The following is a 16963-nucleotide window of genomic DNA, read 5'->3' on the forward strand; positions in this document are numbered from 1 at the left end:
ACTGGTTTCATCCGAGATCGTGTTAGACTTAACATGGCAACCGGCCACCTTCCCAGGCCCCTAAGACCCTTGGAAGCAGGCTCAGTGTACACCCTGCACATATGCCCTAGATCTCTTTCCTGCCTCTTTTGTGCTTTTCTTCAACTTGCTCCTGACTAGTGATGTCTGATCAACACTTTGGAACCAGGGTGACGTGAAGATAGACATCCCTAGTTGATCAGCAGTTAACCCCTAAGTGCTTCTGGTAGCTACTCTAAACCTGTAGATATTCAGCTTCTCTCTGGTTCGATATCCCTTCTGCTCAGGCACAGGGAAAGGGGGTCACAGATAAGCATGGTACCAGGACAGTAGGTGGGGTTTGCCTATTTGGAGGTCAAGGATTAGATGACAGGCAAATAAAGGAGATATTCCTAATAGAGGCACCAGCATCTGCAAAGAGAAGAACCGCTCTGCGGTGCAAAGAGAAGAACCTGATAGAACTGCTCTGCGGTGGAACTGGCAGAATCCGCAAGTCCAGATAAAACCACAGCGGGGCGAGTCACTTGGGGCTGCAGTCTGATAGGGTTAGTTACTGCAGTTAGAGAGAAACCCCTAGTTTCACTAAAGTGATTTCTGGGTTAGAGAAGGAGACTATTCCTAACCCTCGGAAGCAATGTTCAGAGAGACCTGAGCCTATGGAGGGCAAAGAGGCTAGCATTCTTTTTCAAGTAAGATCTCAGAGTAGTTAAATAAGTCCTAAGACAGCAATAGGCCAAACCTATTTGAAATGAGTTTATCTTAAGAGTGCTTATACTTAACACTGCAGGATCCCATACCTTGCTTGAAGTTCCTACAGAACCCTCATATGAAGAGTAGCAAATCTGTGGATTCCACGGCTGATAAACAAATCGCCCACAAGTGGTGCATTGTCCTGGGAGGGGGTCACCATCATGGCCACTTGGTGGCAGCAGAGAACCAATTAATGGCCGCTCCCACCTCCAAATGGCTTAGGTAAGGCCATCTAAACAAGCTTGTGAAGCCTCCCCCCAGTACCCAGAAATGTCTCACAATCCCCGGAGGCAGGACCACATTTACAGAGCCCCTGTCTGGGTGCTGTGTGGAGGGTGTTTCAGTTTTTCTCTATCTTTAGACATGCTGACTACGAAACACTGGAAGGGTGCCATGGTTTGTGTTGCGTGTTCATTTCTGGGTCAGTTCCACTTAGGTAAAGGAGCAGCTTTTATGTTGCCTTGGGCATAGTATTCTCTCTCCACTGGGTGTGGCTGCTCCATCTACCATTTCCTGTCAGCTAACAGGTACTCACGAACCTCATCCTGGAAGGAGGGGGAAGTACTACCCTGGCGACGGAGGAAGAGAATGAACTAATTGTGTTTAGCCCAGGCTCCTGGTGACCTATGATCTGCATCTGACACAGGCTGGGTGTGAAAGGCCTCCTAACCCTACAGAGAAGATTAGCATGGCCCCTGAGCCAGGAGGACGAGCAAATTTGTGAAGCATTCCATATTTTTTGATGACTTTAAATACTGTTTTTAAAAGTATATCTAGAAAGGCATCCTAGGGTAATGCCATCCCAACTCTGAAAGGATGAAGAGGAGAGGAAACATTCGCTAAGGCCAGGTTAGGAAGCAAATGCCGGCAGGGGATTGTACTGGGTGGGGAGTGGACATAAAGAGCCCCAGGCCACGCTGAATCCTGCTAAGCTCCTCTCTCCCCAGCCCCCTTATCCTCTGCTACCCTGAGACTCACAACTGCCCATAGCCACCCTGTGAAGAGCCCTCTGGAGCCTAGGCTCACCGTCAGGCTAAGAATGCCTCTCCCTGCCCCATCACACCCCCCCCCCCCCCCCCGGCATTGAGAAAGACTGCTTGTCAAGGGATGGCTGCTGAGGTTCAGGTGAGGGAGATGGCAAAGCAGAAAGGGCTTCACTCACTCATGCCTCCTGGAAGAAGGACCAACCAGAACTACATTTCTGTTTCAGAGACGGAGTCCACAAAACAAGGCTCAGAGCACAGGTGTCTGGCAGTCAGGGACTGGAAGAGAACCATTTACTACTCTCACCCTTCCCTCCGGCTCTACACTTCCACACATTGAGGCCACAGTGACAGGATCAGAGCTACAGCAGCGCTAGATCTTCGCATAAGTTACCTCTGGCTATTATCCAGCCAGCAGGGCCAGACTCCATTAACTCTTATGGCTCTGGGCAGACAGGAGAGGGCACAACAGGGAATCATGGGACCTGCCCACAGAAGGTGCGTCCTGTGGTATTCCTTTCTGAATCCCCTCCCATCACTCTGTCCTGTGTTTTCCTGCGTGGTGAGAACTGGTGCCTGAGGGTGCACCTGTGAATGAGGGCCATGCGGAGAGAAGAGCCATATTGCCCTGTACCGTTCTCACCTTAACCTGGTGGGTTGTGGGTTGTGGGGGAATAGGATGGTTCAGGAACACTCCCTCCCAGCCCACTCCATTCATACACACACACACACACATACACTGAGAAATACACATCCAAGAGAGGATACAGGAGACAGGCTTCTCAGGGCTGGAAAGAGTCAGACCGAGCTGGAAAGAGAGAGCAGCGCCTTCAACAGGGCTCCGCCCGTAGCCCCGCCCCCAGCCCGGCCGCACCCACGGGGCCCAGAGTCTTTCGACTTTGATCTAAGTATCTGTGGCAGCAGCAGCTACAAGAAGCAACTGGAGCCGCAGGTGAGGTGGTCGTGCCATTGCCCTGTCCGTGGGTCCACAGCCAGATGCTCAGACCACAGGGCAGGGGGGAAGGTTGGGTTTGCCAGGAACCAGCGCAGGGGGTCAGCTGCCCAGGAACTTTCAGTACCGCTACTGAATAATGCTGGTCTCAGGTCGGACCTGAGTCTGGTCCGGTCAAGTCCTGGGACTTCTGAGGTTCACGAGAGGTTCCAGTTTAGTTTCAATGGGGCTGCTTCTGCCGCTGCTACAATCCGCTTTACTGCTAATGTTTCTTTTGTGGTTGCCGGCGGTGTCCACCAACCTGGACTGGCAGTGCCCACGAATACCCTTCTCAGCCTCCCGGGACTTTGATGTAAAATATGTGGTTCCCAGCTTCCACGCCGGTGGCCAGGTACAGGCCATGGCAGTCTACGAGGACAGCGAAGATGGGAGTGCGCTGTTTGTGGCCACACGTAATCGTCTGCACGTGCTTGGGCCTGACCTGAAGTATATAGAGAGCCTGACCACCGGCCCTATTGGAGATCCTGGCTGCCAGACATGTGCGAGCTGTGGTCCAGGCCCCCACGGACCACCAAACGACACAGACACACTGGTGCTGGTGATAGACCCGGGTTTGCCAGCCCTGGTCAGCTGTGGCTCAACCCTCCAGGGCCGGTGCTTCCTCCACGAGCTTGAGCCTCGGGAGAAATCCCTGCACTTAGCAGCACCAGCCTGCCTCTTCTCAGCAAACAATAACCGGCCTGAGTCCTGCCCGGACTGTGTGGCTAGCCCCCGGGGCACTCGTGTGACTGTGGTTGAGCAGGGCCATGCTTCCTACTTCTATGTGGCATCTTCACTGGACCCAGAGTTGGCTGCCAGCTTTAGCCCGCATTCAGTGTCCATCCGTCGCCTCAAGGCAGATGCTTCTGGATTTCAACCGGGCTTTCCTTCGCTATCTGTGTTACCCAAATATCTGGCCTCCTACCTCATTGAATATGTTTACAGCTTCCGCTCAGGAGACTTTGTCTACTTTCTGACCGTGCAACCTTCCGGTGTCACAAGCCCTCCCAGTGCCCTGCAGACTCGTCTTGCCCGACTCAATGCTGTAGAGCCAGAGATGGGTGACTACCGGGAGCTGGTCTTGGATTGTCAGTTTGCACCTAAACGCCGGCGTCGGGGAGCTCCAAAGAGCATACAGTCCTACCCAGTGCTTCGGGCAGCTCACACTGCTCCCGTGGATGCCAATCTAGCTGTGGACCTGAGCACCTCAGAGGGCCAGGAAGTGCTATTTGGGGTCTTTGTGGCTGTCAGGGATGGTAGCTCTGGCACGGGTCCCAGTTCTGTTGTATGCGCCTTCCCCATTCACCAGCTGGATGCCCTGATTGAACGGGGCGTAGAACGCTGTTGTGACTCTTCACTTTCTCCTCGCCCCTCGAGAGGCCTCGAATTCTTCCAGCCACCCAGTCTTTGTCCTAATCCGGTGAGCAGAAAGAGCGGGCCCCTGACCTGTGAGTACTCGGTGGGGTTGAAGACAGGCCATTTCCTTGCTATCACTGAAAGGGCCTGGGTGGGAGAAGGCAGGCAGAGTGAAGCATTCGCTCCTTCTCAGTTCCTAAGCACTGGAGATAGTGGGAGAAAGCAGACATACAGAGGCCATACTGGAAGTGCATCCCAGCATGAGGCTCTGTCACCCTTCCTGCTATCTGAATTTTTAAGGTACTTTCCCTGGTTATGTGAGGAGGGGCTTACATCATAGTGCCTCTGCCAGCACAACTTCCAACTTCCAGGTCAAATGATAGGCATCCCCTCCAACCTGCCCACCACCCACACCCTCAGGCACCCAGAGAAAAGTATACACAAAGGCAAAATCTCCATGGGCAGCTGCTCATAGTCAAAGATTCGCCGCTGCTTGCCAATATAGTTTCACTTTCCTATGAAGGCACTGTGTTGCTCTGCCTTCCAAAGATGGCAGGGCAGGGTTGCCAGAGAACCCCAACAGGTTCCAAGGAACCTTGGCAGTCTGGGAGCTTCTTAGGGAGCCTGCGTGTTCTGTGACTTACTAGCCCATTCTCCACAGGATCATTACAGGAAAATTTGGGACATAGTGGAAAGGCAGTTGCAGCTCAGCTCTAGAAGGTTCCTGGAAACCTCATCCCGGTCTTGTGCAAGCAAACTCTAAGCAATTGAGGATGAGTAAAGGCTTAGGAAGGGCTGGTTGGAATGGGTCCAGCCTGGACTTTCTGTCTCTGTAACCAAGGCCCTGCCCCAGGCAGGAGGGTCTCTCAGTCCACCTATCACATCAGGGAGGAAGGAGAGAAGAAACAAACAGGAAGCAGGATGTTTTTAAAATGCTACCTCAAGGACCTAAGGCCTTAACTTGGGGCCTAGTCAGAGTTTGAGGGCCAAAAATAAAATCAAATAAAAACAAAAATGCTTGCTTGAGGACAAAATGAAAACTAACTCCTTGAAACCATTCAAATAGTCTCACCTAAGACTACTGAGAGATTAGGACAAGATGAAGGGTTGAATGGAGCGTTGGGTGCCACAGTCACACTCCTCTGGTCACACAGTGTCCTGACTTTGCTGTGACATTGTTTGTTTCCCCCCACCCCTTTAGACACACTAGGAACTGCTAGTCAAATGCTCTACCACTGAGCTGGGTCTCCAGCACCCTCCTCTCCTTTTGTACTTTTAATTTTGAAACAAAGTCTCACGAAAGTTGCCCAGGCTGGCCTTGAACTCGCTCTCTAAACACAATCAATTCTTGAACTTGTAATCCTCCTGCTTCATCCACTGGAGTAGCTAGGGTTATGGGCCTATGCCACACCAGGTCTGTCAGTGACTATGATACTCTTGTCTGATTGATTTCCAGCTTCTGTTAATGCCCTGGAGGTATAGAATTTATACCCAGTGTTGGAGGGGGAATTCATTTTTCTTTTAGAACTTGAAGTACTAAATCCAGGGCCTCAAGTGTGCTAATCCTCTACCATGGGTTGTATCTTCAGTCTTTTGCTTGTTTTTGTTTTTTTGAGAGAGAATTTAGTGTACAGCCAAAACTGACCTTGAATCAATCGTGCAGCTCAGGTTGACCTTGAATTCAAGATTTTCCTGCCTTCATCTCTCAAATGCTGGTATTACAAGTGTGCACCAGGCCTGGTACAAATTTCTTTCTTTTTTTCTTCTCCAGTACTAGAGATTGAACATCTCTAGGGCCTTGGACATCTTAGGCAAGCGTTCTGCTGCTGAGCAACATCCCTAGCCTTTAAGTGGGGGTCTTTAGCTCTTCTTCCTCAGATGAGTATATTTAGGTTGAGAAACCATGGGAGTAAGAACCTTTTGTCCAAATCTAGATGGGAAATCAAAACCTCTCCCAATTTAGCTAGAGGTGCCAGGCACCAGGAGAGCTAATCTTGGGCCCTACCTACAGGCTCCCTGTCTGGAGGTGTGCCAGATCTCTGAAGATATGTAAATCAGTGTTTGATGACTTAAGTACATCACCACTGGAGTGGCAGCCACTGTGTACACTGTGTACTGGTTGACCTAAAGACTCCTGCCTGCCTGCCTACAAGGATTCAGGCAGGGTGTGGAACAGCTATGGGGAATAGGACACTTAAGGCAAGTTTTCAGGGCTAGAGACCTTCGTTAATCCTAGGACCCAAATCTAAGACCCCTGTGGCCTAGAGGCGATCAAACAGGACCGTGTTCTTACCTGAGTTAGGGCCTCTTAGTGCCTGAGCCCCGCCTGTCCCTGAGTCATAATGAAAACACCTGGCAAGTTTCTGGCTAGGGTCAGGCCCCTCCTTTTTCTTCTTAAGTGCTGACAAAGTCTCAGTCCCCACCCAAACAGGATAGAGACCCAGATTGGGTGGGGTGTCTAGACTCAACACTGCTTGCTCTTGTCCCTCCCCCTCCCCCCTCCTGCTTATCGCTGAGGTCCAGGGATAGGTTGACTGTGTGAACTGAAGGAGGTTCTGAACACCTGGGGCTCTCTTCTGGCCCTTCCTGTTCCTCTGCTCCAACCCCAAGTCTTAAATGCTTACACTGGCTTCCTACTTTCCAGGACCATCTATTCACAACCCAGTCCTAAGAGTTTACACCTCCTGACTAAGAGCAAGGGAGAGGTTTATGTCTTCCAACTTCTTCTCTCTTTTGTTTTTCTTTTTTCAAGACAGGGTTTCTCTGTGTGACAGTCCTGGCTGTCCTGGAACTCACTTTGAGAGGAGCAAACCTAGCAGGTTCAACTCACAGTCTCCCAACTTCTTAGCCTTAATCTGACATTCATGTCATAGGGCCTTGGTTTTTTATTTTTGTACCTGAGGGAGGTTTAGGTAACTGAAAGATCTATAGAGTCTCAGGGAAAGGAGCCATATACCAGTCTTGGGAAGCCACTTAACCTCAGAATTCAGTCTCCTGAAGCCCAGAAGGGACATTTGCTAAGAAGCGCTCACACAGGCAGAGAAGGGCCAGCAGGGGGCGTGAGAGTCCTCTGGTTAAGGGTGAGGGCTTCTGATTAGATCCCGAGGGGCTGTGAGGCCTTGGATAAATAAATGGATGGCAGGACCGGCAGGTCTACAGACTGCATAATTCATCATCAGACTGGACATAGCAGGGTAAGGCAGGGAGTAGGTGAAGAGAACTTCCACACAGTGGGGGCTGCCTCCCAGACCCTGGATCCGGCACAAACCACACCTAAACAACTGTTTTCTCAGAGAGATCCTTTATTAAGCAGGGAAGAAAAGTTAAAGTGCCTGCTTTCTGACTCTGGCAGAGAAACAACAGCAAATGACCTTGCAGGGGTGATTTTTAAGAAGAGAAAAGGGGGAAGTCTGTGTTAGAATGGACTAGGATTTGGTAGTAGAGGGGATGGGGGAGGAGGGACAAGGGAAAGGGGGCAGAGGTGTTTGTCCTGGAGGAACAAAGGACTGTGTTGGATAGAGGAGACAGGCGTGGCAGAGGCAAATGGCAGTTTAGAAAGGTAAAGGGGAAGACCCTGTGTTAGGATGAGATGCTTAATTTTAATTGGGCATGTTAATTAGCATAGCCAAATGGGGCTTCTGGTTGCTGAACCTTGGTAGTCAGCGTCAGAAGGAGGAAGTGGCTGGCCAAATAAGGAAATAGACTTTGGTGACTAGCTTCAGGAATGTAATCTAATGGTTTTTAACAAGGCGGAGGAAATGGGAGAAAGGGGGAAGGCCGGCCAGAGCTGTCCTCACTACTCTCAAGCTGGTCAGAGTCCCTTCAGCAGGGCATCTGGCCTTCTAGACTGGGCCTCCCTTCTTCCCTGCCCTTGCTATCCCAAGCACCTATGAGCATGGTGGTAGTAGGTGAGGGGTAGGCTCTGGGCCTCCTCTAGTCAGGCGAGGTGAGAGATAGCAGTTTAGAGCTGCTGTAATCACTGACAAAAGCCCCAAAGAGTCAGTGCACGGTCCTGAGACCTGACTCTCTCTTGCCTGGATTTTCCCAGCCTGGTGTAGAGGCTTCCAGCCCCAGCTTCCGCTGCCACTACTTCCCTCTGCTGGTCAGCGAAGGCTTCTCACGCGTGGACCTATTCAACGGAATGTTAGGATCAGTGAAGGTCACCGCGCTGCATGTGACACGCCTTGGCAATGTTACAGTGGCCCACATGGGCACTGCAAATGGACGTATCCTACAGGTAGGTCCTTCACCCCACCATTGTCTGTCCTTGCATCCCTGTCTCCACCTTGCTAGCCTTCTCATAGCAGACCTATGACAGGTGGAGATAGCCAGATCCTTCAGCTACTTGCTGTACGTGTCCAACTTCTCCCTGGGCAGCAGCGGGCAGCCTATTCAGCGGGACGTCAGTCGCCTTGGGAATGACCTACTCTTTGCCTCTGGGGACCAGGTGAGTATGCGGGGTTGGGACTTGGGGTTCAGGTGGTGATATCATAGCCTCTCTGTCATACCCAGACAGGCATTGATATGCGGACCTGACCTCTCTAATCTAGAAGGGACCAGCAGGGTTGATGGGGCCCAGTTCCCACCCTTAGTGATTGCTGAACCACCTATTTGTCGCCCCAAGGTCTTCAAGGTACCTATCCAGGGCCCTGGCTGCCGTCATTTCCTCACCTGTTGGCGTTGCCTGAAAGCACGGCGTTTCATGGGATGTGGCTGGTGTGGGGACAGGTGTGGCCGGCAGAAGGAGTGTCCTGCCTCCTGGCAACAGGATCACTGTCCACCTGAGATCACTGAGGTACAGCCTGCCCCCCTCCCCCCGGGCTCAGGTAACAGAGGCACAAGCAGGGCGGTGGAGAGGTGTCAAAAAGTCCTGATCACAATCTTCCGCACTCTGAAATGCCCATAGGAGGGCATTCCTGTGAGGGGATGGCACAGGAGACTCGGGAGGCAGGAAGAAGTCTGAATGAAGACTAATGTGTGACCCGGAATGACTGGAGAGGGAGTGTGAGATAGGCAAGGGAACTCTGGGGGAAGCGCTGAGAGAATCCCACCCCGCACAAAAACTTGGGTTGTTCTCTCCACTTCAGTTCTATCCTCACAGTGGACCCCTAAGGGGCAGTACAAGGCTCACCTTATGTGGCTCCAACTTCTACCTGAGTCCTAATGAGGTACCCGAGGGAACACACCAGATCACCGTGGGCCAAAGTCCCTGCCGGCTGCTGCCGAAACACTCTTCAAGCTATAGGTATAACCTGGTCCCCGCCTTCCCTATCCCTGATGAGAGTGACCAAGCAGTCCCTCATCTGTGAGACCCTGTTCTGTGAAGGGTAGGGACAAGCTAGATTGACTTCTTGTGTCTAAGATATCTGTCCATTTTTGAACCTGCATGTCTGTTTAGTTATGGACTAGACAAGGTTAGTCCCTGTTCCCCTCAATTCTGTTTGCTGTCAGAGAAAGCCATGGGTGTAGCTGCCTTGCTTCGGCAGATAAACCCCATGACTTGTGGCAGGCGTGAAGCCAGCCCTCTGGGATTCCTGACCTCATGATAGCCTTCTGATGTCCCAGGCCAGAGTACCCCAAGGCGTTTGTGGAAGAACTTGAGTGTGAGCTGGAGCCTCTGGCCACCCAGGCAGCAGGGACTACAAATGTCAGCCTTCTCATCACTAACACGCCAGCAGGCAAGCACTTCCGGGTGGACGGCAGCTCTGTTCGGGAAGGCTTCTCTTTCATGGTGAGGCTACACTGCTCTGTCTTTGCCCTGCGCCAGTGGGAGGCACAAGAGGAATGGACTTGGAATGAAATGTTCCATTTCCATATCCTTTTAGGAACCACTGCTGACATCAATAAAACCTGACTTTGGCCCACGGGCTGGGGGTACTTATCTCACGCTCAAAGGCCAGAACCTGTCTATAGGCACCAGCCGAGCTGTACTGGTCAATGGAACTCAGTGCCAGCTGGAACAGTAAGTGTTATCAGGTAAAATCACAGGAGGCCGCAGGTCCCTGCCCCTGTGAGGCTCCAACTTGTATCTGCATCCTGAGTTGGCCTGATATCTGAAGGAACCTATAAGGTTCCTCCTGGCTGCTGCCTATGGTTACCTCAAGTCTCAGGTACAATGCAGTCCCTGCCTTCCCTGACTCTGATGGGGACAACTAAGCAGTCCCTTCCTTGTGAGACCCTTTCTTCTGTTCCCACCCAGGGAGCTGCACCAGGTGGGTACCTAGATACTGCCAGTGTGGAGAAGAGGGCTCAGTCACATGGTCAATGTAGGGATCAGTTCCAAGAAGGATCTGCTGTCCCCTCCAACCCAGAGACAAGAGAGCCCACCACAGAGGCCACTGTCTCCAGCCAAGGGTACAGGAACTTGTTCCGTCCCTGCCTTCTTGGAGGTCTTACTGGGAGCATCCTCTCTCCAGACTCATGGAGTGTAGGTGGGTGGGGAAGACAACCGAGGCTGTAGGAGGGGTTACTAATCCCTGGAGGGGTAAGCCTCTCATCATAAGAAGGTGCCCCTGTGCCCAACCCCTCCATCCTGCAGGGTCAGTGAGGAGCAGATCTTATGTGTCACACCTCCTGGAGCTGGCACAGCCAGGGTCCCCGTTCATCTGCAGATCGGAGGTGCTGAGGTGCCTGGCTCCTGGACATTTCACTACAAGGAGGACCCCATTGTGTTGGACATCAGCCCCAACTGTGGCTACAGGTAAGTGCCACCTCCTTGGCTACTTTGGCCTCCAAGAAATGAGAGAGTCAGTTCCCTGAGTCCTCTAACCCCAGCATCCTCCCTTCCCCGCAGTGGCTCTCATGTCATGATCCATGGCCAGCATCTGACTTCTGTATGGCACTTAGTGCTATTATTCCACGATGGACAAAGTACAGTGCAGAACAGCGTGAGTAGAGCAGGTGGTGGCCGGGGCAGGGGAGGCTGGGCCAGTCCCCTGATGTCCAGCATCACCTCACACTGGGCTAAGGAGACTGGAGCAGTCAGGTGTGGGCCCTTTGCCTAACTGCTTTCATGTGGATCTCAGCAGTGCACAGGGCAGTTTCTGGAACAGCAGCGTCAGTGCCGCCTGCCCGAATATGTGGTCCGAAACCATCAGGGGTGGGCAACAGGGAATCTGAGCGCCTGGGGGGATGGAGGAGCTGGCTTCACACTGCCTGGTTTTCGCTTCCTGCCCCCACCCAGTCCACCCAGAGCTGGCCTAGCCCCACTGAAGCCTGAAGAGCATTCAGTTAAGTTCGAGGTGGGTACAAGGGGTAGGGTAGGGACAGTGGTGGTTAAGAGACAAGAGTCCAGCCTCTGGCTGATTCTCATGACTGTCTCTGCAGTATATTGGGCTTGGCGCTGTGGCAGACTGCGTGAGTGTGAACATGACTGTGGGTGGTGAGATCTGCCAACACGAGTTCCGGGGGAATATGGTGGTCTGCCCCCTGCCCCCTTCCCTGCAGCTTGGCAAGGATGGTGTCCCATTGCAGGTAGGTGACACAGCTGGTCTTTTCAGGAAAGCACAAGCTGAAGGGTCTGCAGTCTGGGCTTAAACTGCCATCTGCTTTCAGGTCTGCGTAGATGGTGAGTGTAGCAAGCTGGGCCAGGTTGTTCGGTCAGGCCCAGGCAGGGCCTCACAGAGTACACTCATAGTTGTTCTGCTGGCTTTGATCATGCTCGTGGCTGCACTGGTCATTGCCCTGCTCTTCAACTCCCGGAGACGGAAAAAGCAGCTAGGTGAGCTCCTTACACCCATCTAGACTCAGCCCGTACCTACAAACAGTAGTGTCTGCCATCCCCAGAACTTGGGGGTATCCCACATTTCCTCAGTGGGACTTCGTCTCCAGGAACTTGGAAAGGCTCACCACCAGGGGCTGTCTTTCCACAGTCTTTGCTCCCAACTTGGATGACCTGCCATCTCTGGATCAGTCTCCCAGAGCCATCTCCCTGTCTACATTCTACTCTGGCTCTGAATACAGAGGTAAGTAGCCTTGGTGAGATGGTGAGAGGCGCTGGAAGCCAGGGCCTGCCCCTCCCCACTATCTCTCACTCCCTCTCCCCAGCAACACCCTCTGACATTGATGATATAGCTTCCAGACCTCGGAGCTGGGAGGAATCTTCGGATAACAGGGATGAGACAAGAATCCCACTACTGCGAACAGATTCGATCCGGCTCAAGGATCTGGACAGGACGCTCCTGGCCGAGGTCAAGGATGTACTGATTCCCCATGAACACGTGGTCATCCACAGTGACCAAGTCATTGGCAAAGGTGTGGGGGATGGATTGGGAGGTGGAGCAGGGCAGAGGAGGAGTCTTGAGATTGATGTATGCTCAAGGGACAGTTGAAGTAGACTTCCCTGGCCTACTCACTACCTTGTATGACCTTGAGGCTACTACTTAACTTGTGAGCCTCCCCGTGGTCATCTTTGAAGAATTTAATCTTTTTAACCTTCAGTGGCTTCTGGTATGGATAAGTGGGTGTGGGAGGACGGTAAATCGTTCCACCATTGCGTGGCTGCTGCTTGTTTTAATGTCCTCCTGGTCAGTTTGGGGCTCCGAGGCTGCTAGTTATAAGGGGACATGCAGTGAGTCCAGGCACTGAGGTCCCTCTTTACCATCTCCCTCTTTCCAGGCCACTTTGGTGTTGTCTACCATGGAGAGTATACAGATGAGGCACAGAACCAAATCCACTGTGCCATTAAGTCACTGAGTCGTAAGTGAGGCATAGGCTGGGTGGGCAGAAGGGTGGTCTGAGGCTGAACCCCCACCGTCTCCATCTCGCCCTTGGCCTGACCTGCGCTACTCTACAGGCATCACGGAGGTGCAGGAGGTAGAAGCTTTCCTGAGGGAGGGGCTGCTTATGCGTGGCCTCCACCACCCAAACGTTCTGGCTCTCATCGGTATTGTGCTACCCCCAGATGGGCTCCCCCAGGTGCTGCTGCCCTATATGCGCCACGGAGACCTGCTTCATTTCATCCGCTCCCCTCAGAGGGTCAGTGCCCTTCCATCGGGGTGGGAGGTGTCAGCCGCATCCGCCTCTGCCTGTACTCACGGGTCTCCCTGTGCCACAGAACCCCACGGTGAAGGATCTCATCAGCTTTGGCCTGCAGGTAGCTTGCGGCATGGAGTACCTGGCAGAGCAGAAGTTTGTGCACAGGGACCTGGCTGCTAGGAACTGCATGTGAGTGGCTCAAGTAGCTGGGGTGAAGCAAAGGGACAGTTATGAGGCTATGAAGCTGCTCAAGGCCACCTTAGGAGAGGACCCAGTCCACCCTTTGCTCTGCACTCTGCAGGGCTAGGCATTTTTCTGTCTATTTGGTGTAGGGTTAGACAGTGATTTTTTTCTTTTCTTTTGTTTTGTTTTTTGAGACAGGGTTTTTCTGTAGCTTTGGAGCCTGTCCTGGAACTAGGTCTTGTAGACCAGGCTGGCCTTGAACTCACAGAGATCCGCCTGCCTCTGCCTCCAGACCTGGCAGGAGCCAGTGCTAGGCAGGTGTCTGCCACTGAGCTACAGCCCCAGCTGAACGTCAGTTCTGTGTGTGATGCCCTCTTCTCAGGCTGGACGAGTCATTCACAGTCAAGGTGGCTGACTTTGGTTTGGCCCGTGACATCCTAGACAAGGAATACTATAGTGTCCGACAGCACCGCCATGCTCGCCTGCCTGTCAAGTGGATGGCCCTTGAGAGCCTTCAGACCTACAGATTCACCACCAAGTCTGACGTGGTAAGGTACCTTCTGCTCCAGGTCCACTTGACCTCCATGCCTTAGAGTATTTTGCCCTGTAGCTCCTTTGTCTTAGACAAATGTGAACTAGAATCTGGTATCTGCCAAGGCAGAGGAAGTCTGTGCTTTCATCCGTTCCTTATGAACAGTCCAGGGCTCAAGTCACGTTGTGGGAGACAGAGGGACGATATTTATACAGTATTAAGGAATGAGGTCTGTGCAGAGGTGGGGTCCTTCATTTCCAGTAAAGAATCCTGAGAGGTAGAGGACCTGGGGGGGCCCACCTGCCCCCCAAATTTGGGGTGATAGTTGAGTGAATCTTCTCACCTTTCTCCAACAGTGGTCATTTGGTGTGTTGCTGTGGGAACTGCTCACACGGGGTGCTCCACCGTACCCCCATATCGACCCTTTCGACCTCACTTACTTCCTGGCTCAGGGCCGTCGCCTGCCCCAGCCTGAGTATTGTCCCAATTCACTGTGAGTATGTAAAAGGCAGGGCTGGGTTCCAGAGGTGCAGAGGGGGCAAGAGACCAAGCCCTGCCTGGCTTTTTGTCTGACCCTTTGGTTGACCAGGAAAGGGAGCCTCTCTGGGACTTAGTTTACTTATCTGTGTACTGGTCCCACCCCCATGCAAGGAAGGACTCTGAGAGGCCCTCACAGTTGCCATGGTAACAGCATTCCAACTCAGAGTCTGGGCTGAGGCCAGTGGTTTGGTTTCCCGGATCTCTTTCCAAACCCCACTGCTGCAAAGGGAGAGAGAGGGGCTGTTTTCCATCTCCTCCACTCATTCAGCCTCAAAGCAAGGTTTAGTTAGCTCCCACACCAGTCCCTCCACATCTCTCCAGCAGGGCGTTTGCACTGCATGTAGTTCAGATTTTTTTCATTCCCAAGGGATGGCGGCAGCTGTGTCATCAGTGCCTGTGGGGTAGGTTTGGCTCCCTAATCAGCAGGCATACCTCGGCTGTGCTCAGGTCTGCACGCTTAGAACAGGCAGAACCAGGTCACAGGTAGAGCCGTTGATGACTCCTGTCCCAGGCTGTGTTCCAGAAAGGCTCTGGGTAGTTCTCAGGGCTCACCCCATCTTGGCCTTGACTTTTCGGTTATCTGATTTTTTTTATGCACATGGTTTGCAGTAAGAGAAATTAACCTTACTGCCTGCCTGGATCTCAGACAGGTTCCCTGAACAGATGAAGGTGGAGATTTCTATGTGGGGGGCTTCAGTGGTAGGTTTGGGAGAGACAGCGGAAACAGGGCTTGTCAGAGGGAGGAGGTGGCTGGGATGCAGTCATGAGAGGGACGGAGTGCATGGTGCAGACTTGTCTGAGCGGGCTGGCCCTTCAGAGTTTTCTGAAATTGAGACTAGCGGGCCAGGTCTCTGTCCCAGGCATTAGTCAGTCACTGTCACAGGTAAGCAGATGTGAGATCAGAAAATGTGTTTCCCTTCTGCCTAGAGAAAGCTTAAGCTAAGAGCCGTCAACAGGTAACACTTTAAGTCACTGAAAAGGGAGATCTAAGTGGCACACTGCAGAGGGCACGAATAGGGGGAGTCCCTTTTCCTTGCTGGGCTCAGTTTTGCTCATCTGTCAAGTGGGTATCATAACAACATTCCCCTCGGGCAGTCCGAAACACTGAGACTATAATTTAAGGCAGGGTGACGTCCTTACGGTGATAAGGCAGGTTCTAGGATCCAGCGAGCCAATCTACAGAACCTCAACCTCAGGACCCTGGTGTCACCGGAGCTGTTCCATATGCTTCTCTTTCAGTCCCCATTTAACTCTCCTGGACTTTTTTGCTGCAGTTTTTTGTTTTGTTTTGTTTTGTTTTTTGAGGCTAGCCTTGAATGCCGGCTAATTCTGCTTCAACCTTTTAAATTCTGGGGTTAAAGGCATCTTTTACTGCGGCTGGTATGTATTTATTTGTTGGTTTGTTTTTGAGATAGGCTCTCAAAAGACTGTATCTTGGGCTATCCTAGAACTCACTATGTAGCCCAGGCTGGCCTCATACCCCTTGTGTAGCTAAAGCTGATCTTGAAAGCCTGATCTTTCTCCCTCCACCTCCCAGCATTGCTGGAATTACAGATGTGTGCTACCATGCCCAACTCTCTCTGCAGGGTTTAATCCTCACTTTATATCTGATCTGGAAAAGGTGTGATGATCCTATTTCATGAGCCTCTTAGCCATGTACTGAGGATTTCACAAGTGTCTTTTTACCCTGTGCCCCTAATGCTGTGGTCAGAAGAGGCCGTCTGGGCACAGAAAAGTTAGAGAACACACCCAAGATCACACAGATAAGGCCCCAGGGCATAGTCGCCGGCAACCCTTTTCTGCTGAGGTATCTGGACTTCCACCAGGCATCTCAGCGATGAGAAGAGCCAGCACTGTTCTGATGGGGCTTTAGGCCCTGTCACGGATCTTCATCTCTGTTTCTTTCCATGGGAATCGAGCTGCCCAGAACCCCCCAGTAGGAGTACACCTATACCTGACATCCCTCTTTTTCCAGGTACCAGGTGATGCTGCAATGCTGGGAGGCTGACCCAGCAGCACGGCCCACCTTCAGAGCCCTCGTGATGGAAGTGAAGCAGGTAGTGAGCTCTCTGCTTGGGGACCACTACATACAGCTGTCCCCAACTTACGTGAACTTAGGTCACAGCATCATGGATGACGTGAGTGTGCTTCCAGAGCAGCCACAGTCCTCAGCACAGCAGCACAGAGGCACAGCAAGGCCCCGGCCTCTCTCAGAGCCGCCTCTGCCCACTTGACCTAAGCCCTCAGAAGGTCGCGGACTGAATCTGCTAAGTGGCCTTGAGCTAACCTCAACCTGCCTCTGGGCTATGACAAACTAAAGGGCATTGAACCTCCACCCTTTAGCTTTCTGAAGCTACTGGAGGTGGGAAACAGCCTATTTAAGCCCCTCACTCCAGCACGAGCTGGTGAGGGCAATCCTTTTGTAGCATGTATTTATGGAATGCTTGTTTTATACCCTGTCTGCTGAGCAGAGAGGACTCAGCAGTGATCATACATATACCACAGTGTAAACTACTAAAACAAATAAATGAATATTCAAGCACAAATTATGGTCTATGCTGTGAAAGAAAGGAAGCGCGCTGAGGGGACGTATCATTGCTTTAAAGAGGTGAGGGAAGGCTCCCAGGAGCTCTT

The 16963-nt window shown here is 52.2% G+C and overlaps 1 protein-coding gene and 1 pseudogene across 4 annotated transcripts; both read left to right on the forward strand.

Moving 5' to 3' along the window:
- The first annotated feature begins 1434 nt into the window (after positions 1 to 1434).
- Positions 1435 to 1508, forward strand: LOC119810888 (annotated as a pseudogene).
- Positions 1509 to 2926: 1418 nt separating this feature from the next.
- Positions 2927 to 16564, forward strand: Mst1r (macrophage stimulating 1 receptor). Of its 4 annotated transcripts, XM_038323361.1 has the most exons (20): positions 2927 to 4162; positions 8147 to 8335; positions 8417 to 8545; positions 8723 to 8893; positions 9186 to 9343; positions 9664 to 9829; positions 9924 to 10060; positions 10637 to 10798; positions 10892 to 10985; positions 11127 to 11339; positions 11425 to 11571; positions 11653 to 11818; positions 11970 to 12062; positions 12145 to 12351; positions 12715 to 12795; positions 12893 to 13074; positions 13154 to 13263; positions 13640 to 13805; positions 14146 to 14282; positions 16305 to 16564. In XM_038323361.1, exons 1-20 carry the CDS (start codon positions 2927 to 2929, stop codon positions 16561 to 16563), a joined length of 4203 nt encoding a protein of 1400 aa, XP_038179289.1. In that variant the 3' UTR covers position 16564. The 4 variants fall into 4 exon arrangements, with proteins under 4 accessions (XP_038179289.1, XP_038179290.1, XP_038179291.1 ...); XM_038323362.1 differs by lacking the exon at positions 11970 to 12062 and having other exon boundaries at positions 11653 to 11821; positions 12127 to 12351; XM_038323363.1 differs by lacking the exon at positions 11425 to 11571.
- The last annotated feature ends 399 nt before the right edge of the window (positions 16565 to 16963 follow it).

Source organism: Arvicola amphibius, chromosome 3 (assembly GCF_903992535.2).
Source record: "Arvicola amphibius chromosome 3, mArvAmp1.2, whole genome shotgun sequence".
Classification (NCBI taxonomy): domain Eukaryota; kingdom Metazoa; phylum Chordata; class Mammalia; order Rodentia; family Cricetidae; genus Arvicola; species Arvicola amphibius.

What these genes read in the sequence shown, in the direction of transcription:
- Mst1r (XM_038323361.1), top strand. Translation starts at nt 2,927, where the DNA reads ATGGGGCTGCTTCTGCCGCTGCTACAATCCGCTTTACTGCTAATGTTT. An exon ending in CCAGTCTTTGTCCTAATCCG is followed by an intron (nt 4,163 to 8,146) that starts GTGAGCAGAAAG and finishes GGATTTTCCCAG; the next exon opens with CCTGGTGTAGAGGCTTCCAG. An exon ending in GTCCACCTGAGATCACTGAG is followed by an intron (nt 8,894 to 9,185) that starts GTACAGCCTGCC and finishes TCTCCACTTCAG; the next exon opens with TTCTATCCTCACAGTGGACC.